The 22998-nt window shown below is 44.4% G+C and overlaps 1 protein-coding gene and 1 long non-coding RNA gene across 5 annotated transcripts; one reads left to right on the top strand and one right to left on the bottom strand.

Moving 5' to 3' along the window:
- The first annotated feature begins 562 nt into the window (after positions 1 to 562).
- Positions 563 to 16462, top strand: ZNF432 (zinc finger protein 432). Of its 3 annotated transcripts, none has more exons than XM_060652451.3 (5): positions 563 to 779; positions 2214 to 2404; positions 5622 to 5748; positions 7121 to 7216; positions 12548 to 16462. In XM_060652451.3, exons 2-5 carry the CDS (start codon positions 2390 to 2392, stop codon positions 14263 to 14265), a joined length of 1956 nt encoding a protein of 651 aa, XP_060508434.2. In that variant the 5' UTR covers positions 563 to 779; positions 2214 to 2389; the 3' UTR covers positions 14266 to 16462. The 3 variants fall into 3 exon arrangements, with proteins under 3 accessions (XP_060508434.2, XP_078294879.1, XP_078294880.1); XM_078438753.2 differs by having other exon boundaries at positions 573 to 672; XM_078438754.2 differs by lacking the exons at positions 563 to 779; positions 2214 to 2404; positions 5622 to 5748; positions 7121 to 7216 and adding an exon at positions 11254 to 11283.
- Positions 12268 to 21916, bottom strand: LOC132691256 (uncharacterized). 2 transcript variants are annotated; one of them, XR_009615660.3, is made up of 4 exons: positions 21770 to 21895; positions 15883 to 15919; positions 15602 to 15697; positions 12268 to 12433 (listed from the first exon to the last, which is right to left on the bottom strand). It is a non-coding gene; the product is annotated as an uncharacterized LOC132691256 (long non-coding RNA). The 2 variants fall into 2 exon arrangements; XR_014136187.1 differs by lacking the exon at positions 12268 to 12433 and having other exon boundaries at positions 15608 to 15697; positions 21770 to 21916.
- Between the last annotated feature and the right edge of the window lie 1082 nt (positions 21917 to 22998).

Below are 22998 nucleotides of genomic sequence, written 5' to 3'. Positions count from 1 at the left end.
AACCGTGGTCTCCCCGGCACCCTCGCCGAGCTCCCGGCCGCGCGGCTCCCTCCCAGCCGGCGGGCACCTGCCCCGGCCCTCTCCGGCCGCAGCGCGCCGCCCGCTTTCTTGGCAAGCCTGCTGGAGCTTTTACACGGCCGCTGAGCCTTTCCGCAATGAGAATCGAGACCGAGGTGCCCAGAGGTTATTTTAATTTCCCACCGAGCGGAGACCTCACGGCCGGAGGAGCCGCGCCCCTTAGATGGGGAAGGGCTCCGGCTTTGGTCAACTCGGCGCCGTTCCGCGTCCCCTACAACTAAGGGTCCTCTGTCCCTTCAAAGGTTACCGCCATATCACGTCTGCTTCGCGTGAGCGGGAGCCTCTGAACATCTCCCCATTTTCCTGTGAGGCCTGGAGGGGCGAGAAAGGGCGAGGGTTTCCGCGGCGTTCTTTCACCGCCGCCTCACTGCGCAAACACACCGCTGCCCAGGTTTCCGTACGGCGGGTATTCAAAGATGGCGGCCCCCGGGGCGCCGAGGCGACGGCCGCGCGGACTTATGACCTCATAAGGAGGAGCCGGAAACCCGTATTCCGTTCTCCATAGAAACGCGCCAGAAACGCCGCTGACCCTCGTCAGGTGTTCCCGGGAGAGGAGGCCGGGCGAGGGAACCAGAGCGAAGGAAGTTTAGGGAAGTAAGTTAGGCCCTGAAGAGGTCGCTGCAGGTTCAGGAGAGACTCAAGTCCTTGTGTGGGTCTATTTGTAGAAAAGGCGGGGAGAGGGGCGGCCTGTCGGCCTCTAGGTAAGTTGGTGCTCCCCTAAGTCGGTGAAGGTAGCGTAGGGCGGGTGTGTTTTTGGAGGTGAGCACGGAGGAGTCTGTATTGAATGTCTGTAATCGAGATGTCTTTGGGGTCAATCCTGGGGGGGCTGTGCTGGTCAGTGATTAAAGATCTCAACAGATCAACTACCGAGAGTCCTGAGGTCAGGGTTTAGGGTCTTCGCAGGTCACTCGGCCTGTAGGTGATTGACAGCTGGTGGGGTGGTGTTTGTCACAGAAGGCGGCGTTTGGCTCTGGTTCTGCAATAATTTGGAGCTCAGTGATTGAGGAACCATTAAGGGAGGTCAGTGTACATACGTAGCTGATCCAGTTTTGGTATTGATTCGGTGGGGTCGTGGCCTGTCTTTTGTGCAGGATCGTGTGACAGCAGGCTTGGAGGCTCAGGGGCCCCGGCTGGTTCGTGCGTTGGGCTCAGACCGGCTGGAACAGACGTGTTGAATGTTAACATTCCTTAAAAGCTTCAGGTCCAAGTCCCTCCTCCATATAATTTTCTAATCTCTTTTGGCTCTCCACATCATCCCGTCCCTTTGAATCCGCAGAAATGAAAGTTTTGGGAGAGAGAAACGATTCAGCAGATTTAAAATTAATTAGCCTTTTGTTTTTATTAGCCTTTTATTTAAGATTCTGTGTTTATCCTTCTGTAATTTTACTGTGTGTTGTCTTGGATATTTCCTTTCAGGTTATATATTATGTAAAGTCTGCTATTTTCCCAGTATTTATTTTTAAAATTTTTAAATGTTTGGTTTTTTAGAGAGAGAGAGACAGAGTGTGAGAGTGTGAGAGGGGAAGGAGCAGAGAAAGAGGGAGACACAGAATCCGAAGCAGGCTCCAGGCTCCAAGCTGTTAGCACAGAGCCCAATGTGGGGCTCGAACCCATGAACTGAGAGATCATGACCTGAGACCACATCGGACACTTAACGGACTGAGCCACCCAGGTGCTGCTCAGTATTTATACTTTTGAGTTGTCTTTTAATTTTTAATTTGTTGAGGTGTTTTTAAAACTTTGATTCTATAGCTCATATTCTCTCTCTCTCTCTCTCTCTCTCTCTCTCTCTCTCTCTCTTTTTTTTGGTGTGCTCGTTGTTCTGCATATTGAAGTGTATGTACATAGGGTAAATAAAGAGATAGAGCAACATAGTTTAAAGGAAAAATTCACTGTTCCTCGCTGTCCATATGGCCTCATTTCTAAAATTGATCTGAACATTACTTGCCACTGAGGCAGAGTTCTGTTCCGATTCTCCTTTGCCACTTCCCATTACCTGCTACTTCAGGGTCTTATGCCTAAGTCATGATTCCTGGGGAACCAAATAGACACAAATACTGGGGACCATGTGTCAAGGCGAGTACACAGCAAGAGAGGATGTAACACTGAAAGTAATTTTGCTCTTCGGCCTACAGGTCCTGACAAGAGACAAGAAATGAATGAAGAAAGAGGAGGTTCCACGACCTAGACAGTGTCATTTCTGGAGCACTTTTGACTGGCTACTAGATTTCTAACTAGAAATTTGGGGCATATCCGGAAGAGACAAAGACAGAATATCCCAGTTGTTGGCCATTTCTCAAAACAGAAGAAAATGATCAATGCCCAGGTGATTTTTGTCTTTTTTTAATTCTCTTCTTTATTCCCTGGTGAATTTATAGAGGCTTGTGAAAATATAGAGCCTGAGTGGCTCAGTTGGTTAAGCGTCTGACTCTTGATTTCGGCTCAGGTCACGATCTCACAGTTGGTGAGTTCAAGCCCTGCATCGGGCTCCGCATTAACAGTGCAGAGCCTGTGTGGGATTCTCCTTTTCTCCCTCTCTCTCTGCTTCTCCCCTGCTCACGTTCTCTCTTTGTGTCTCAAAATAAATAACTTAATTTTTTTAAAAATCTGTTCAGTATCTAGAGAGAAATAAACTTTGTACCTCCAACATCATGGCAAAGTAGAATCAAGAATATAGTGTTAATGTGATTCCTGGTAAATGACCAGCGTTGGAACATAATATGTAACTAAAGGATCCTCTGGGTTACATCAGCTGACACACTGCATCTAATATGTGTGACAATGACAAGAGAATCATGCTAAGTTACATGATATGCAGTGACTGAGAGGAGAAAGCAGAAAGGTTCCTCAGGGGATGTCAATATTTCATGGCACTGAGGACTCAGGAAAAATTTTATATTCTTCTTAGAGGTGATGGGGTAGACAGTGTTTTCAGCAGTCACCTTTTTTTTTTTTTTTTAAGTTTATTTATTTTGAGAGAGAGAGACTACAAGCGTGGGAGGGGCAGAGAGACAATCTCAAACAGGCTGTGTGCCATCAGTGCAGTGTATGGGGCTCGAACTCACAAACTGTGAGTTTACGACCTGAGCAGAGATCACGAGTCGGACACTTAACCAACTGAGCCACCGAGGCGCCCTAGAACACTAACCTTCCAATGAAGGCAGCAGCTGACTCCCTCCTGCTGTTTATTATAGAGTTCCACAGAGACTCTTGGGGGATAAACCAAGCAAATTCAGTGAACACGGTTTTTTCAGGGGACCAAAGTAAGGCTCTAGGAACAGGTGCCTGTACTGGCATTCAAGTACAGATTTGGCATTAGATAGTTGCACAAAATTTTGTCTAGTAAGGGCTTGAATTACTGGGTTCTAGGGTGTTTGCTTTACAACTTTATGTTATCTCAGAAAATGAAGAATCCTTTCCTGTTTAAATTTTTTTAACCTTTATTTTTGAGACAGAGAGAGACAGAGCATGAATGGGGGAGGGTCAGAGAGAGGGAGACACAGAATCCGAAGCAGGCTCCAGGCTCTGAGCTGTCGGCACAGAGCCCGACGCAGGGCCCAAACTCACGGACCGCGAGATCACAACCTGAGCTGAAGTCAGACGCTTAACCGACTGAGCCACCCAGGCGCCCCCCTTTCCCGTTTTTAGATCCAGTTTTTACCTACTCTTCTTTTCAGTGCTTTTGTTTCCTGTAACTATACAAATTGCTCACGAGTACCTTTTAAAGAAAAAAAAATCGGGGCACCTGGGTGGCTCAGTCGGTTAAGCATCTGATTCTTGATCTCGGCTCAGGTCGTGATCTCACAGTTTGTGAGTTCAAGCCCCATGTCAGGCTCCGCACTGATGGCATGGAGCCTGCTTGGGATTCTCTCTCTCCCTCTCTCTGCCCCTCCCCTGTTCATGCTGTCTCTCAAAGTAAATAAATAAAACTTAAAAGCAAAAAAGTACATTCTCTTTTCATGTCCTCTTTCCTCATTCCTTCATACCACTTTAACAGATGTGTGGTGTGCTCCTGCTGTCCCTGGACCTGTGTGTGCATCTGTGCACGTGGCCCACTTACAAATGTAACTGGATTTATGTACATCTGTGTATGTAAACACACCTGTCATGACATTTTGTGTGTCGGTGGAACCATACTCCAAAGAACATAATCTGTTCTTAATCCAGGCATCTAAAGAAATAGTGACTGCAATGGATTGATGAATATTAACTATACAAAATTCCATTGGTCTGTAGTCATACTCAATGAGTAAAACTGTGTAAAGCATTTAGCGGGTATCTTCTAAGTGATATGTGGATCGTCTATGCCTAAAATCTTCGCCAATGCTTAATAATAGCACATTATCAACTTGCATAATTGCAATCTGGGGCTCGAACCCACGAACCGTGAGATCAAGCCGAAGTCAGCCGCTTAACTGACTAGTGAGCCACCCAGGCGCCCCCTAATATCCTTGTAATTCCTTAAGTGAAAAGAGCACTAGAGGCGTCTTTCGGTCCAATATTTGGTCTTCGATCTCATATGTGACAGAGTTCCTAAATCCCTTGGAATGTCCTGGGTGATAGGAGCAGCTCTTGTTCTTAATAAACTTTTTATTTAATTTTTTTTAAATGTTTATTTATTTTTGAGACCGAGAGAGACAGAGCATGAGCAGGGAAGGGGCAGAGAGAGAGGGAGATACAGAATTGGAAGCAGGCTCCAGGCTCCAAGCTGTCAGCACAGAGCCCGACGCGGGGCTCGAACCCACGAACTGTGAGATCGTGACCTGAGCCGAAGTCGGACGCTTAACCGACTGATTTACCCGGGTGCCCCAGAGCAGCTCTTGTTCTAATGGTGTGACTCTGGGTGGGCTCCTGCATGGGGGCTGGTCTGCAGAAAGGCCAAACCGTGATCAGAAGTGTGGAATTTTCAGCTGTATCCCCATTATCCAGAGAGGAGAGAGGGGCTGGAAATGGAGTTCATGACCCCCCATGCCTGTGATGGAGCCTCCATAAAATCCCAAAGGTGTGTGGTTTGGAGAGCTCCAAGCTTAGTGGACGTGGGTGCTGAGGGGGTGACGTGCCCCTCCCCTCGGACCTCGCCCTGTTCGTCTCTTTCATCTGGATGAAATCTGTATCCTTTATCATATATAATAAACTAGTACGCGGTTAAGTAAACTGAGTTCTCTGAGCTGCTTAATCAAACCCAAATCAATCAAACCCAAGGGGGGGGGGGTCACTGGAACCTCCACTCTGTAGTTTGTTAGAGCACGGGTGACAACACGGACTTGGATTGGTGTCTGAAGCAGGGGCAGGGGCCGTCTTGTGGGACTGACCCCTTAACCTGTGAAATGTGACGCCGTCTCCGGGTAGGTAGTGTCAGAATTGAGTTCAGTTGTAGGCCATCCAGCTGGTGTCAGAGAAGGACTTAAAAAACACACAAAAACACCACCTACACTTCAGAACTGGTCTCAGCGTCATAGTTACTGTTAGGGCAGCTTCCTTTATATTCCTCATGAACCAGTAAAAGCGAACCTTTCATATTAAACAGGGCTTTGTTATTACAGGAATCACTGACACTGGAGGACGTGGCCGTGGATTTCTCCCGGGAGGAGTGGCGGCTCCTGGCCCCCGCCCAGAAGGACCTGTACCGGGACGTGATGCTGGAGAACTTCAGGAACCTGGTGTCAGTGGGTGAGGACAGTTTCCCTGTGTCCCTCAGAAGGTGCCCGGTCGGTGGCCTTTCCTTTCTCAGCTGCTTACACTTCAGGGTCCCTGCACTGTTCTGAATGGCTGATTCCCAGGACCACCTCTGGCACATGCTAAAAGGGTCTAACGTATTATGAGCTGTTTTTATTAGCAACACAAATGATGCCAAGCGCGTGGGGTTTTTCCGCACCGACAACCAGGCCTCCAGCTCTTCAGGTAGCAGCTAGGTGTCTTGCAATCCATTTCAGTTCTGACACTACCCAGAGTTGGCGTCAGACTCCACAGGTTTAAGGGTTTAGTACCGCAGGACTGCCCTCACTTTGGAGGCCAGTTGCAAGTATTGGGTACCCAGTGTACCCACGCTTCAGTCCAGCTATAAGTTAGGCATTCCTGCAACCCCGTTTCTGGTCTGCTAATTTGCCGGAACAGGTCGAAGAGCTGAGGAAAGCACTTTACTTAGGATTACCATTTTATGGGGGCACCTGGGTGGCTCAGTCGGTCAGGTGTCTGACTCTTGGTTTCGGCTCGGGTCATGATCTCGCGGTTCGTGAGGTTGAGCCCTACATTGAGCTCTGTGCAGACAGCGCAGAGCCTGCTTGGGATTTTCTCTCTCTGCCCCTCCCCTGCTTGTGCTCTCTCTCTCAAAATAAATAAATGAACGTTAAAAAAGATTACCATTTTATTATAAAGGATAAAATTCAGGAGCAGCCAAAAGGAAGAAAGGTAGAAGGGAAAGTATGGGGGGAGGGGTGTGGACCTTCTATGACCTGTCCAGGTAAGCCACCCTCCTAGCACCCCAATGTGTTCATCAGCCTGAAAGCTCTCCCAGCCTGGTTTTTTGGGACTTCTTATGGAGATTTCATTATGTAGACATAACTACTGAGATCATTAGCCACTGGTGATTAACTCAGTCTACAGTGGCCAGGGGAGGGGGTTGGAGCTGAAGGTCCCAACCTCCTAATCACTCGTGGGTGTTTCTGGCAGACAGCCCCCAGGCTAAAGCTAGATCGGTGCCCCTGTGACCAGTCATTAGTTCACAAAAGACACCCTTCACTCTGGAGAGTCCAAGGGCCTTAGAAGTTCCTGTGTCAGGAATTGGGACTTAGAACAAATCCTGGAACAGATGTTCCCATCACAGCTGCCACTCAGGAAATTACAAGGGCCTTACGAGCTCTGTGCCGGGAGCCTGTACAAAGACTAAATATATATTATAATATCACAGCATCACAAGTGCCCTCTCCCAAGAGAAGAACCCCTGCCATGCAGATTCGAAAACTGTCAGCCCCTCACGTGTAGCGTCCTCCCATCCCGACACACCCCAGCCCATCTCCAAGTGTCCTGTCTCTCCCACGGGCAGGGCATCAAGCCAGCAAACCAGACGTGCTCGCCAAGCTGGAACGAGGGGAAGAACCGTGGGCGATAGAAGAGGAAGTCCGCAGTGGAACCAGTCCAGGTGAGTGGGAGCCAGCTAGCTGGGTCACTGAGGAAGTCCCCCTCCAGCCGGGAAGAGGAGGCTGGCCGGGTGCTTGAGGACTCCATGCATCTCCCCGCCATGGGAGAGCTTTTCCTCCAGGTCTTTAGAAGGAAGTAGAAGTCTTTTTTTCCTCTTCTGATACCTGATCCTTGCTTTTTTTCATTTTACACCTTAATTTGTGTTGCTTTAGCCTAGTGTTCTTCCATGGATTCTGTAGCTGACCCCCTTCTTTGTGCCCCATCAGAGTGGGTGTCCCTGTTCCTCCCACCCTGGCTGTGAAATTACCCCCCTGGGGGCTGAGTCCAAAGAGAAATGTGTGACTTCACACTGTTTCCGACGGTTGCACGTTCCGGCCCCTCCGGAAATGCTGATTTCCCTCCCAACAGCCAACTCCACTCTGTATGTTGTGTCTCCACAGTAACCTGGTCTCTTCCCTGGTCCGCTTCCTAGCTCTTCCCCCACCTCGAAGGTCTTCAGATCCTTTCCATTTTCTCTGCTATATTCCTAATACTTGAGATTTCTCTTCTGGCTCATGGATTAAGCTCTTTCTGTTGTCTGGTTGAGACTCCAAATCGATACCTCCCTACTTGTTGTCTAGTGTGAATTCAGTTCTAGGTATTTTACCTGCCTACGATTTCCGAGTCCCTGCATGAGGAATAGGAGTCCTCTGCCCTCCACACAAAAAATCCCTCTTGATCCCATTTTAACATTATTCTGTCTTAGTACTGCACACCTTACCCTGCCCATGCTTTTAACTGTGGCATTCTTGTCTTAAAGATCTCTGCTGTTTCTGTTGACTGTGTCACTAGAAAAGTTTCTGTTGACTGTTTCACTGGAAAAGATGGTTTTACATCATCAGGTCTAGCCTAAATCAGCTGTGTTTGCTTCTGTGGCTTCCTTCCTATGGTTGATATTTCTGATTTTCCTTTGGTTCATCGTAAGTCTTCCCGTTGTACTAATTTCTCTAAATCATTTGTTTTTCATATTCTTTTTTTGTAAGCAGTTTTAAGATAATTCACATAGTCTACAATTTGCCAACTTAACGCATACAATTGAGTGCTTTGTATCACATTAACACAGTTATGTAACTATCCCCGATTTTGAAAGATTTTAATCACTTTAAAAAGAAACATTTCTGGGCCACCTGGGTGGCTCATTCGGTTAAGTGTCTGACTCTTGATTTTGGCTTAGGTCATGATCTCACGGTTCATTAAGTTCAAGCCCCGCATGGAGCCTGCTTGAGATTCTGTCTCCCTCTGTCTGCCCCTCTCCCGCTTGCTCTCTATCTCTCTCTCATAATAAATTTAAAAAAGGAAAGTTAAAAAAAAAAGGGAAACATTTCTAGGGCTCCTTTTTTGAAATATTTTTATCACTTTATTTTTTTTATTTAAAAAAAAATTTTTTTTTTTAATGTTTTATTTATTTTTGAGACAGGGAGAGACAGAGCATGAACAGGGTAGGGTCAGAGAGAGGGAGACATAGAATCTGAAACAGGCTCCAGGCTCTGAGCCGTCAGCACAGAGCCCGACGCGGGGCTCGAACTCACGGACCGCGAGATCGTGACCTGAGCCGAAGTCGGCCGCCCAACCGACTGAGCCACCCAGGCGCCCCTATCACTTTAAAAAGAAACATTTCTAGGGCACCTGGCTACTGGCTCAGTTACGAGAGTATGCAACTCTTGATCTCAGGGTTATAGAGATTACTTAAAAGTAAAATCTTTGGGGCGCCTGGGGGGCTCAGTTGGTTAAGCGTCTGGCTCTTGATTTCAGCTCAGATCATGGTCTCATGGTTTGTGATATCGAGCCCTGCATTGAGCTCTGTGCTGACAGCATGGAGCCTGCTTGGGATTCTCTCTCTCCCTCTCTGCGCTTCCCTGACTCGTATTCTCTCTCTGTCTCTCTGTCTCTCTCTCTCTCTCCCTCTCAAAAAAAAAAAAATTTTTTTTAAAAAGTAAAATTTGGAGTGCCTGGGTGGCTCAGTCAGTTAAGTGGCCTACTTCGGCTCAGGTCATGATCTCATGGTTCATGAGTTCAAGTCCTGCGTCAGGCTCTGTGCTGACAGCTCAGAGCCTGGAGCCTGCTTTAGATCCTGTGTCTCCCTCTCTCTCTGCCCCTCCCCCATTCACACACACACACACACACACACACACACACACTCTCTCTCTCTCTCTCTCTCTCTCTCTCCCTCTCTCTCTGAAAAATAAACAAACATTAAAAGGGTGCCTAGATGGCTCAGTCTGCTAAGCTTCTGACTTCAGTTCAGATCATGATCTCACGGTTCATGAGTTCAAGCCCCGCATTGGGCTCTGTGCTGACAGCTGGGAGCCTGGAGCCTGCTTCAGATTCTGCGTCTCCCTCTGTCTCTGTCCCTCCCATGCTCACACTCTGTCTCTCTCGTAAATAAATAAACATTAAAAAAAAATTTTTTTAAGTAAAATCTTTAAAAAAATAAGATAAAGAATAAAAAGAAACATTTCTTCCCAGGCCCCCAGCCCCAGGCAACCCCTGCTCTACTTTCTATATCTACAGATTTGCCTGTTCTGGATATTTCATATAATCATAAAATATTTGGTCTTTTGTGTCTGGCTTCTTGCATTTAGCCTAACGTTTCTGAAGTTCTCCTGTGCTTTAACATGTGTCAGCACTTCATTCCTTTTTATTGCCAAATAATACTCCCACTGTATGGATATACCACATTTTATTTACTTATTCATCCATTGATGGACATTGGGTTCTTCCACTTTTGGGGCTTTTATGAATTATTCTATGAACATTAATTTTTCTTGGGTATACATCAAGGAGTGGAATTCTTGGGTCACATGGAGTCCAGGAAGTGTCTGAACATGGTGCTTCCAGACTCATGGTCAGCATTTCCTCCTCCCAGCCACGGTGTGTGACAATAACAGAGTATTGCCAACCAGGGGACCTCACTTGATCCTTTGGGTGTTTTTACTGGGGCTCAATCCCACATTGCCCATGTGGCTGAACTTTAGTTTCTAGCCCCTCCAGAAATCAGGCTAATTCCTGTAGTCTCCAGTTCCTCTGAGGGTCTGAAGGTTAGAACTGATATGGCACGACCCAAAGCCTCCATCGTAAATCACATTGTTAGAATGTCCAGTGGTCAAAGACCCCAGGCAAACAAAGACACTCCTGTCAGGTAGGACATTCCAAGGGCCTAGAGATCACTTCCCTGGAGCCAAGGGCAAGGGCCAGACTTCTCTTTGTGTGAGGTTAAATCTTCACTGCAGGTAACTCTAAACACGAACAATAAAGGGATTAATTTAGAAATAAAGAGGAAATAGAGCTCATGGCCGTCCGATCAGAATGGAATGACAGCATGATATGTATAAGGTACACGTACATTTTGAATTAAGAAGATGCTGCCATGAATTAGGAATGAAGGCATGAAATAGGAAATGGGCAAGGCCATGGGGTTGACTATTCAGAGTGGTCTGGAATTGGCTGGATGAAAGCCAGCATTAGAAGGTGTCTGTAGGAGAAGCAGCGGGGACAGGGATGAATGGGAGTATTCATGATGATGTACACGTTTATTGCCAGGATGACTGGGTTTGATAGGTGAGTAATCGAGGTAGCATGGTGGGGGGCTGTGCTTGGTTTTGTATTTTTTGTATAAAGATTTCCTGCCAATCATGCGTGGCCTATTCAGTATGATTGGAACATAGGATAATATGAGCCGGGTGGACCAAGGTTGGACTGTGGTCCACTAAATCTGATTGATGTTTGGGAAGTTAGTTGGATGGTGGTCTATACAGAAAGGCATATTTAGAAACAGGATTATAATGCAAGAGTATCTTTCCTTTCTTGTTAAATTCTGAAGGCCTTACTTTCTTATTTGCTAGGTAACAAATGCATTTTTTCTATATACACCTTAGTATGCATATTTCCCTGATCTCTCTAGTCAGAATTTGGTTTCTCTCAGTGAACTTAAAGAATCCGCAAACTAAACGTTGGACTATCTAAAACCTTCGTTATCTTTCATTCTCTGTGTCCTCCCAATGTTTCACCCGGTCCTCTTTTGAATAACAGGTATGTATTATTTCCACACTGCTATCTCTATTTATACCCCCAACCAGATCTTGATGTCTATACTACATTTTTTTAAGTTTATTTATTTTGAGAGAGAGAGACAGAAAGACCGTGTGTGGGGGGAGGGGCAGAGAGGGAGAGAAACAACCCCAAGCAGCACAGAACCTGATGCAGGACTCCCCATCCCACGAACCATGGGATCATGACCTGAGCCAAAACCAAGAGTTGGACGCTCAAACAGCTGAGCCACCCAGATGCCCCTATACTACATTCCTAATAATCCTCTCGATGTTTGCAACACAGACTTTTTCCAACACTTTCTGGATCTCATCTCCATTTGACATGTTTCTACCTACCCAGTGGCTCAAGCCATAAAGTTAGCAGGGTCACCCTGATTCCTAACCACTGTCTGCTGAATTCATCATTTAACTGTCTTTTCCTTATGCAAGTATGTCCTGTTTTTCTCTACTTTCCAGTGTCCATTTCTCCTTTAATCACATTTAACAGTATCCAACTCCTTTCTTTTTTTTTCTTCATTTGGTTTTCCCCAACTAGGCTTAAGATCAGTGAAAGTGAGGCATATTTTAAATGTTCCAAACACCAGCATAAGTGCCTGTACACAGGAGCCATTCAGTAAACGGCTTGGAGTGAATAAACACAACCCTCATCGTTCTGGATAGTAGTCTCTTCTACCCCTGTGACCTGATGTCTTTCCAAGTTCTGTGGAATGGTATCCCTCCGACCTTGTCATTTGCTGCCAAAAATGGCTTGTGTTTTAGTATCTCTGCAAGTTCCTGGTTAGAAAGCAGCCAAATGTACATATGTTGTCAACGGTGTCACCTTATTGGTACACTTGCTGCTTTTTTCTTTTCGTTTGCCTGTATAATTGTGTTTTTATCAATGTATAAGACATAAGGAACATTTATATATGGCATTCTGTATTATACTGTTGTCACTAAAATGCCATTTTTAAGAAACACCAAAGAATTTCTTAAAGTTTTATTCAAGGGCACCCGGGTGGCTCAGTCAGTTGAGTGTCCGACTCTTGATTTTGGCTCGGGTCGTGATCCCCAGAATCTTGGGATTGAGCCCCACATCGGGCTCCAAGTCTGGAATCTGCTTGAGATGATCTCTCTCTCCGTCACTCTCTCTAAAAAAATAAAAATAAAGTTTTATTCTCTCTTTCTCTCTAAAAAATAAAAAATAAATAAAGTTTTATTCAAAACGAGATTATGAAAGGATTCATTGTTCTCTTCTTTTCTAGAAACCGGCAAAGTTGATAATCACCTGCAGGGTCACTGGGAAGATGAAAGAATGCTGAAAGGTATGGAACTGTACCCCAAACACGATGCATTTGGAAGTATCGTCCCTCAAAGCAAAAGTCATTTTCCTTTCAGGCAAAATCATATGTTTGAGTTCTATATAAAAACTTTGAAATCAAATTTAAGTTTAGCCAACCAGAGCAAGATCTATGAAATTAGGAACTCTACAAAAGTCAACGGAAGTGAGAAATCATTTCTGCATGATAAGCGTGAAGATTTTCATTCTGCGGTTAAATTCCCTGTAAGTACAAGACCCGTCAGCAACAAGTCCCAAGTCACTAAGCATCAGAGAACTCATGAAATAGAGAAAGCCCATGTGTGTGGTGAATGTGGAAAAGCCTTCGTTAAGAAGTCTCAGCTGACAGATCATCACAGAGTTCATACAGGAGAGAAACCTTATGGATGCAATATTTGTGCAAAAGTTTTCTCCAGAAAGTCCAGGCTCAACGAACATCAGAGAATTCATAAAAGAGAGAAATCCTTTATATGCAATGATTGTGGAAAAATCTTCACCATGAAGAGCCGTCTAATTGAACACCAGCGAACTCACACCGGAGAGAAACCCTATGTTTGCAGCGAATGTGGCAAAGGTTTCCCAGGGAAGCGTAATCTCATTGTGCATCAGCGAAATCATACTGGAGAGAAATGCTATGTATGCAGTGAATGTGGGAAAGGCTTCACTGGGAAGAGCATGCTCATCATACACCAGCGAACTCACACAGGAGAGAAACCCTACATCTGCAGCGAATGTGGGAAAGGCTTCACCACGAAGCACTATGTCCTCATACATCAGCGAAATCACACAGGAGAGAAACCCTATCTATGCAATGAATGTGGGAAAGGTTTCACCATGAAGAGTCGACTGATTGAACATCAGCGAACTCACACCGGAGAGAAACCCTATGTATGCAACGAATGTGGAAAAGGCTTTCCCAGGAAGAGTAATCTCATTGTACATCAGAGAAATCACACGGTAGAGAAGTCCTACGTATGCAGTGAATGCGGAAAAGGCTTCACTGTGAAGAGCATGCTCATCATACACCAGCGAACTCATACTGGAGAGAAACCCTACGTCTGCAGCGAATGTGGGAAAGGCTTCCCCCTGAAGAGTCGGCTGGTCGTACATCAGCGAACACATACTGGAGAGAAGCCTTACAGATGCAGTGAATGTGGGAAAGGTTTCATTGTGAATAGTGGCCTGATGTTACATCAGCGAACTCACACTGGAGAGAAACCCTATATATGCAATAAATGTGGAAAAGGCTTTGCCTTTAAGAGCAATCTCGTGGTACACCAGCGAACTCATACTGGAGAGAAACCCTTTACGTGCAGTGAATGTGGGAAAGGCTTCACCATGAAACGCTATCTCCTCGTACATCAGCAAATCCATACAGGAGAGAAATCCTACGTCTGCAGCGAATGTGGTAAAGCCTTCGCTGTGGAAACCGAGCTCATTTTACATCAGCAAATTCATACTGGAGAGAAACCTTATGCATGCAATGAATGTGGGAAAGGCTTCACGGTGAAAAGCCGTCTAATCGTTCATCAGCGAACTCATACAGGAGAGAAACCTTTTATATGCGGTGAATGTGGAAAAGGCTTCTCCTCAAAGAGAAATCTGATTGTACATCAGAGAACTCATAATGGAAACAAACCCTAATGACACAATGAACGCAGTCACACCTTGAGGAGGAAAATACGCCTTGTGCCACATTGGAGATTTCACACAGGATTGACTTCCTTTATTTGTACCGACTGTGGAAAATCCTATTCGGTACCTCCCAGGGAATTTATGCAGGAGACAAACTATGTATGTGGTGAGTGTGAGAAAGTCTTCCGACACCAAGTCAGCACCATTGGACATCAAAGAATTCATAGAAGAGAAAGACTCGATGTGTTCAATAACTGAGGATTACATTTCTCTCATTTGTCAAGCCTCGTTGATACACACAAGAAATGGGGACGCCTGGGCGGCACAGTTGGTTAAGCGTCCAACTTTGGCTCAGGTCATGTGATCTCACGGTTTGTGAGTGTGAGCCCCACATCAGGCTGTGTGCTCTCAGTGCATCAGGCTCTGCGCTCTCAACACAGAGCCTGCTTCGGATCCTCTGACTCCCTCCCTCCCTCTCTGCCCTTGGCTCACTTGCATTCTCTCTCAAAAATAGACGCTAAAAAAATACACACAAAAAATGTGTAAGTCAAAATACATAATCCTTTGCAGGGAATCTGAAATTACATACAAGTGAACTCAGGCAGGAGACAAACAGTGATAGTTCAGTGAACTCATTAAACACAAGTGTGCTCCCAGCATACCTGAAAAAGTCAGTGTAGATTAATTAGCCTGTTGCTAAATTTTCACCCTTGGGAAGGTAGGGAATTTGGATAGGAGTGAAATCTAATGGATGCAGAGAATGTGCTAGTGCCTTCAGTGATCAGTTACCTCACACCGTAAGTCAAAACAGGTAGACAAAACCTCTGACACATTCAATGTAGAAACGTCTTGAGGAAACATTTTTAGGTAATTATATATCTGAAAAGCATACAGTAAGATGAATCTTGTGACTGGAGAGAGCAGGAAAGCCTCATGGGAATAAAGGTCCTGTCTAATCAGTGATCATAACAGATCACCAGTGAACTTACACACAGTAGCAACACTGATGATCGTGGGAAAAATCGTTGCCTAGAAGTAAAACCTCAATAGTTGTCTGAAAGTCATGCTGAAGGAAAATGGCAGTGAATATGGCAGGATTTTAGTGATACATTCTGCCTCATCCTTTCTCATGAAGTCATGCAGAAGTAAAACTCATGAACACACTAAATGTGTTGGAACTAGCAAAATACCAGAAATTCTGAAGAAAAGAAGCCTCATGAAAATGATGCATACCTGAGTTTTCTGTCACAAATCTAAACTTAATACACCTGATGTCCATTTTGGGGCAGGGTACCTTGAATCACATTCTCAGTGATTCCATAATTTTAAAGCAGGGTGTTCTCACCGCTGATTAAATGTTAATGTTGTACACAAGGCAGGGGTGTTCTGTGCCCGACATGTGTCATCTGATTCTTGCATTTCTGAGGCTCTAAATTCATCTCTTTTGGGCAAAAGAAAAAGGAATATATTTATAAATGTAATTTAACATTTGGATGTATTTATCTAAGTTTATAAGTTAGCATTAAGTAGTTTACAAAAATAACCTTATATATGATTTTTCTAAATTTTTTTGAAATAATTTTAGACTCACAAGAAAGTGTAAAGTATGCAAAGTTCCTGAGTTACCTGTACTCAGCTTCTTCAGTGACGTGATCTTACATAACTGTAATACATAATCAAAACCAATAAAATAACATTGGTACAATGCTGTTAACTATAGACCTTTTTTGGTTTTCACTAGTTTTAGCATGCACTAATTTGTGTGAGGTTTTGTTTTGTTTTTTAGTGGAGAGTTCTAAGAAACTTTATCCCATATATAGATTTCTGTAAATCCCACCACACCACAAGCAGGAAGCAGAATTGTGCCAACACAAAGAAACATCCTTGTGCTGCCCCTTATAGTCACACTCTCCCCACAACCCTGACCCATGGCGACCGCTGACCAGTACTCCATCACTCTGATTTTGTCATTTCAAGGATGCTGTTGAAATGGGATGATACAGTGTAGCCTTTGAAGACAGGCTTTATTTTATGCAGCAAATTACCCTTAAGTTCCATCCACTTTGTTGGGCATATAAATAGTTTTGCTTTTTGTTACGAGTAGTGTTCTTTTGTGATGAATGTACCATGGTTATCTGTTCAGTGTTGATGGACTTTGGGTTGTTTCTAGTGTTTCACTGTTATGAATAAAGATGCTATGAATCCAGTTTCGTGTGAATGTAAGTTTTCATTTCTCTGGGATAAGTACCCATGTTAAATTTGTGTTTAACCTTATAAGAAACAGCCAGACTCTTCCTGAGTAGCCATACTAATTTACATTCCTACCAGCAGTGTACGGATGCTCCAGTTGTGTCTTTTCTAGCATTTGGCACGGTCACATCGGATCCTAGACATCCCATCCAGTGTGTGTATGTAGCACATAGTGGTGGTCTTAGCTTTCCCAACGGCACGTGATGCTTACTTAGGACTTCTGCATATGCTGAGAACCATTATCAGGGAAAGTTGTTACTTTTGTTTTCAACCATCGAACATAATTTTAAAAACTCAAAGGGGAACAGCCTATCATGTCTGATGATACATTTACCTTTTCCTTTTTTTACTTTGATATTTTTATTTTTATTTTATTTTTTAATTTATTTATTGTTTAATATACATCCAAGTTGTTTAGCATATGGTGCGACAGTGATTTCAGGAGTAGATTCTTTAATGCCCCTTTACCCATTTAGCCCATCCCCCCTCCCATAACCCCTCCAGCAACCCTCTGTTTGTTCTCTGTATTTAAGAGTCTTATGTTTTGTCCCCCTCCCTGTTTTTATATTATTTTTACTTCCCTTATGTTCATCTGTTTTGTCTCTTAAATTCCTCATAAGAATGAACTCATATATTTGTCTTTCTCTGACTAATTTTGCTTAGCATAGTACTCTCCAGTTCCATCCACGTAGTTGCAAATGGCAAGATTCCATTCTTTTTGATTGCTGAGTAACACTCCATTGTATATATATACCACATCTTTATCCATTCATCCATCGATGAACATTTGGGCTCTTTCCATACTTTGGCTATTGTTGATAGTGCTGCTATAAACATGGGGGTGCATGTGCTCCTTCAAAACAGCACATCTGTATCCCTTGGATAAATAGTGCAATTGCTGGGTCGTAGGGTGGTTCTATTTTTAACTTTTTGAGGAACCTCCTTCCTGTTTTCCAGAGTGTCTTCACCAGTTTGCATTCCCACCAACAATGCAAAAGAGATCCTCTTAGAGATCCTCTTCCTCCACGTCCTTCCAACATCTGTCGTTGCCTGAGTTGTTAATGTGAGCCATTCTGACTGGCGTGAGAGGTGGTATCTCATGGTGGTTTTGATCTGTATTTCCCTGATGATGAGTGATGTGGAGCATTTTTTCATGTGTCGGTTGGCTATCTGGATGTCCTCTTTGGAGAAGTGTCTATTCATGTCTTTTGCCCATTTCTTCACTGGATTATTTATTTTTAGGTGTTGAGTTGGTAAGTTCTTTATAGATTTTAGATACTAATCCTTTATCTGATATGTTGTTTGCAAATATCTTCTCCCTTCTGTTCGTTGCCTTTTAGTTTTGCTGATTGTTTCCTTTGCTGTGCAGAAGCTTTTTATTTTGATGAGGTCCCAATAGTTCATTTTTGCTTTTGTTTCTCTTGCCTCTGGAGATGTGTTGAGTATGAAGTTGCTGTGGCCAAGGGCAAAGAGGTTTTTGCCTGCTTTCTCCTCTAGGATTTTGATGGCTTCCTATCATACATTCAGGTTTTTCATCCATTTTGAGTTTTTTTGTTTGTTTGTTTGTTTGTTTTTTTGTATGGTGTAAGGAAGCGGTCCAGGTTCATTCTTCTGCATGTCGCTGTCCAGTTTTCCCAGCACCACTTGCTGAAGAGACTGCTTTATTCCATTGGATATTCTTTCCTGCTTTGGTCAAAAATTAGTTGGCCATATGTTCCCTTTTCTTCATTCCTGATGTTTCATGTTTCCTTCTGTCATTTCCTTTTTGTTAAAACTTCCTTTAGTAATTCTTGAGCAGATCTGCTGGCAACAAATTGTTAGTTTTCATAGCAAAAGGGCTCTTGTTCTCTCTTTTTTCTGGTTCTCTCTTTTTTGGTCAGTTATTTCTCTTGATATAATAAGGATATGCAATCCAATTTACAAATCCTACTTGTGGGGAAAAAAAGACATTTGCCATGCAGTGTTAAGGTAAAATTCATTACCAACTTAGTGTTGAGTAATTCATTTATTTAAAAAAAATTTTGGGGGCGCCTGGATGGCTCTGTCAGTTAAGCGTCCGACTTCACCTCAGGTCATGATCGCACAGTTTGTGGGTTCAAGCCCCATGTCGGTCTCTGTGCTGACAGCTCAGAGCCTGGAGCCTACTTCGGATTCTGTGTGTGTCTCTCTCTCTGCTCTTCCCCCACTCATGCTCTGTCTCTCTCTCTCTCTCTCTCTCAAAAATAAAAAAATAAACATAAAATTTTTTTTTAATGTTTATTCATTTTGAGAGAGAGAGAGAGAGTGTGGGCATATATGCATGAGTTGGGGAGAGGACAGAGAGGGAGGGATAGAGAGAATCCCAAGCAAGCTCCACGCTGTCAGTGCAGACCCCAACGTGGGGCTTGAACTCATGAACTGTGAGATCATGACCTGAGCCTAAATCAAGAGTCAGATGCTTAACTGACTGAGTCACCTAGGCGCCCCTAAAAATATATTTTTTGAGCATTTACACTGTGCCAGGCACCACTGTACTCGCTGGGGACACATCAATGAACAAAATGAACAAAACAGGCAAAGTCATGGCCTTTGTGGTACATATCATGTCGTGAATGCGACTGAGTAAAATAAATACATAATAGAACGTCAGTTCTGCTAAGTGCTATGAAGAAATATTAAGCTTAGTACATAAGTTGTAATGGAGGAACTATTTTAATAAGGGTTTTCAAGGAAGGCTGTTCTGAGCAGATGTAATTTGAACCAAGACCTAAGTGTACTGAGGGTAACCAGCCAGCATATTTGTAAGCCAGGAACACTCCAGATCAGTTTCTAAGTGTTTTCTCTGGGCTTCCTGCCTCAGCATTCTCTGAAAAGCTTGAAAAAGATACAAATCCTTGAGTCACACTCCAGACCTCCTAAACCAGAACCTCTAGTATTGGGGTCCGGGACCCTGCATTTATAAAATGATCTTTGTGAACTATTCTTAAATTTTAACATCTCTTCCCTAAATCCTGGATTAGTGTTCTGTCACCATCTCCACTCTGTAACAGGATGGATTCTGGGCACTCTACAGTAAAAACAAACAAACAAACAGGCACGAATGCTCTAGCAAGCAAGCGCTTAGAACCCTTTTACTTCTTATCCTTCTGTGAATCTACACATCCTGCCATGGCAAGGAAACTGATCAAGGCAGGGTCCAAGAATAGGCTACCCAGGCTGCCCTGAGCTCTGTGGACCAGATGCTGAACTCACTTTTCAGAGCTTGACATCCCAGGTGAATGGGGCTGCCCATTTAATCCTTGAAGGGAATATAATACTATTAAGAAATTATGCCAACACTAAGTTCTAAACGTATAGAAACTAGAAAACATATATAAGCAAATGAAGACATCTTAAATCACCCATAACTGTACCTGAGAGTCTAGCATTGTTAACAGTATCTTCTCCCAAATTTTCAAACATATGTATGTCTTTCATGAAAGAAAAATGAGGCTTTTTATTATATTTACTATGTTATGAACATCTACATCATTAAATATTCTAAAACTTTTCTAAGATTGACATCTTTTTATAATATTAAAGTAACAGAATCATGATACAAAGATGTTAATGGAAAACTGCAAAAATTGGGAATGTGAAAACTTTTTAAAAAAATGATATCTCTTCAGTGACTCAAGAATGAACCTTTTATTTTTTTCCAAGATTTTATTTTTTTTTAAGTCATTTCTACACCCAACGTGGGGCTCACACTCACAACCCAGAGATCAAGAGTGAATGGCACGCTCCACGGACTGAGCCAGCCAGGCCTGCAAGAATATGAAAACTTCTGACATTCACTACCCATAAGTATAGACCCTGAAGTAATCCAAACTAAATATTTAGCCAATGACAAATATTTATGATCTGTTCCCATAACGGGGGTCATAATATTTATACTATCCAGCAGACGTGCTTTTTTCTTCTTGAGAAAAGTTATATTTCCTTATTTAAACTGACAGTTGCAGTATATTCTTTTCTCTCTTTTTTAAGCTTATTTATTTTGAGAGAGAGAACAAGCAGAGGAGGGGCAGAGAGAGAGAGAGAGAGAGAGAGAATCCCAAGCAGGCTCCGCATGGTTAATGCAGAGTCTGATGCAGGGCTCAAGTCTTATGAACCCATCTCATGAACCCTCAGATCATGACCCGAGCTAAAATCGAGAGCCGGAGGCTTAGCCGACTGAGCCACCCAGAGGCCCCTACCATATATTCTTTTCAATTTCTATATACTGTTTCTCTGAGTGGATATTCCACAATTTACCAAAGTATTTGTGTATTACTGTACATTTAGTTTTTTTCTTCTAAATTACAAAAGCCAATGTGGTTAATATTAAGAAACATTTTTACCGAGTAAACTGTTGCAATTAGAATTTCTAGGTCAAAGAGAAATTTTTAAATTGATTCAAGTTGCCTTCTAAAAAGGGAGTAGCTAGGGGCGCCTGGGTGGCTCAGTCCGTTAAACGGACGACTTCAACTCAGGTCACGATCTCGCGGTCCGTGAGTTCGAGCCCTGCGTTGGGCTCTGTGCTGACAGCCTGGAGCCTGTTTCAGATTCTGTGTCTCCCTCTCTCTGACCCTCCCCTGTTCATGCTCTGTCTCTCCCTGTCTCAAAAATAAATTTAAAGAAACTTAAAAAAAAAAAAAATAAAGGGAGTAGCTACTTAACATCTTCTAAGATTAAACCTCCCACGCCTAAATAGTAATAAAATTTTAAAGTGTGCTTTTTTTTTTTTTAATTTGGGAAATGTGCAAAGTATCATCTCGTAATTTCATATTCTGCAATGTCCCACGGTCACCTTCATCTATCTTTGGAAGGAAACATACTCGTTTGCACCTTCACTTCATCCCTTCCCGCTAGAGGTAGCTATGTATCTACTCCCGGGGGGGACATTAGCATCTATTAGGAAGCTCCGCCCTATTGGCTTTGTCCCTTCAATGGCAGTGTTCCTTAAACACAACCGCCCTCTCCCCACACCCAAGATGTCAAGTGACCACTGCTTTTGTCAACTCTGTGACCGCCGCTTCTCCAAGACGTCTCAGGTTCTACAAACCTTTTCCCCCCGCCGTCTGTCGGGGCGCTAGCCCATCTCAGCCATACGGACACCTGCCTTTCTCTAAGATGGCCGCGCCCATGGTGCTCCAGTCTGACGTCGGCGCTCGGCCGTGCACAAGGGCGCTGCCATCTTTCTTCCCCTGACGGATAAATGTGCCTGGTGGCCTTAGGTAAGCACCGGTCTCTGAAGTCTCACCTGTTTAGTACCGCTTTGTTGGTCATCCCTCGCACGGAGGAGGTGAAAACACTGAGGTGGCCAGTAATGATTTTGGCCTCCTCGCAGAGCCGCTCTGGCCCCTCCCGTTAGAAACGCCGTGGTGGGCGTGGCCGCTGACATCATAGAGCGGAGCCCGCCGTCGGAGCCCCGAAATCCCTCAGCGCCCTCAGGTCCTCGCGGGATTCGCTGGTTCCTGTGTATCCGAGACCCTGGGTACTGCGAAGAAGGGCTTCCGACCAGGAAGTAGCTTCGGACGTGGGCGGCCTTTCGTCTCTACCCGCGGCGTTTGGAGGGGTACTGGTTCAGGTGAGTCGGGTTCTGGGCTTGGCTCGCCGCCTGTGGCGTCCGTGAAACGGGAGCGCGTGTGAAGGACCGCCGTTGGGATTTTATTTGGGTTCAGTCATTGAGGAATCCGGGGTAGTGATGGGGCCTTTGGGAACCGGTGATTAAGAGTCTGAGGAAATGGTCCACCGAGAGGCCGACTGTGTTAGGGTTCGAGGTCCACGTGGATCACGCTGCTTACGGGACTCGGTGCGTGAGAAGTCGGGTGGAAGGTTTTTTTTCCGTGAACGCGTGTCTCGTTCAGGTTCGCGAGTTAATGTGGGGCTCCGTGTTAGAGAAGCCTGGGTTGGTTCAGTATGGCGTTTAATGGACGACTCACTCGCCGAGACGCACGGTGGGCGCTGTCAGTGTTTGAGGAGGACCAGGGTCCTCGGAGAATCGGAAGGTTCAGGCTCAAACCCTGAATGCCGTAAACAGACCTGAAGCCTGCATTTCCCCAGTTAATCGAAACCCAGTTCACTCCTTCAGGGTCTTCACGGACCTAAGAAAAAACTTTGCCTCCCCACATCACCACTCTTCTCACTGTCTCCGCAAAATTCAGTGTGTTCGGGGTGAGCTAGTGATACATTTACTGTTAAAGATGTAGTTCTTGTTCTTGCCTTTAAGGGGGTGCCCGGGTGGCTCATTCCGTCAAGCGTAGGACTTCGGTTCAGGTCGTGATCTCATCGTTCGTGGGTTCGAGCCTTGCGTCGGGCTCTGTGTTGACAGCTTAGAGCCTGGAGCCTGCTTAGGATTCTGGGTCTCCCTCTCTCTCTGCCTCTCCCCTGCTTGCGCTTTCTCTCTCAAAAATAAATAAACATTTAAAAAATTTAAGTTTACTATACTTATCGAGATTTTAGATTTTTTAAAGCTTTATTTATCTTTGA

This window comes from Panthera onca, chromosome E2 (genome assembly GCF_046562875.1).
Source record: "Panthera onca isolate mPanOnc1 chromosome E2, mPanOnc1 haplotype 2, whole genome shotgun sequence".
In the NCBI taxonomy this organism is placed as follows: domain Eukaryota; kingdom Metazoa; phylum Chordata; class Mammalia; order Carnivora; family Felidae; genus Panthera; species Panthera onca.
Note: the sequence above shows the minus strand (reverse complement) of the source record. Positions and strands in the feature narration are given on the sequence as shown.

What these genes read in the sequence shown, in the direction of transcription:
- ZNF432 (XM_060652451.3), top strand. An exon ending in CAGGAACCTGGTGTCAGTGG is followed by an intron (nt 5,749 to 7,120) that starts GTGAGGACAGTT and finishes TCCCACGGGCAG; the next exon opens with GGCATCAAGCCAGCAAACCA. An exon ending in CCGCAGTGGAACCAGTCCAG is followed by an intron (nt 7,217 to 12,547) that starts GTGAGTGGGAGC and finishes CTTCTTTTCTAG; the next exon opens with AAACCGGCAAAGTTGATAAT.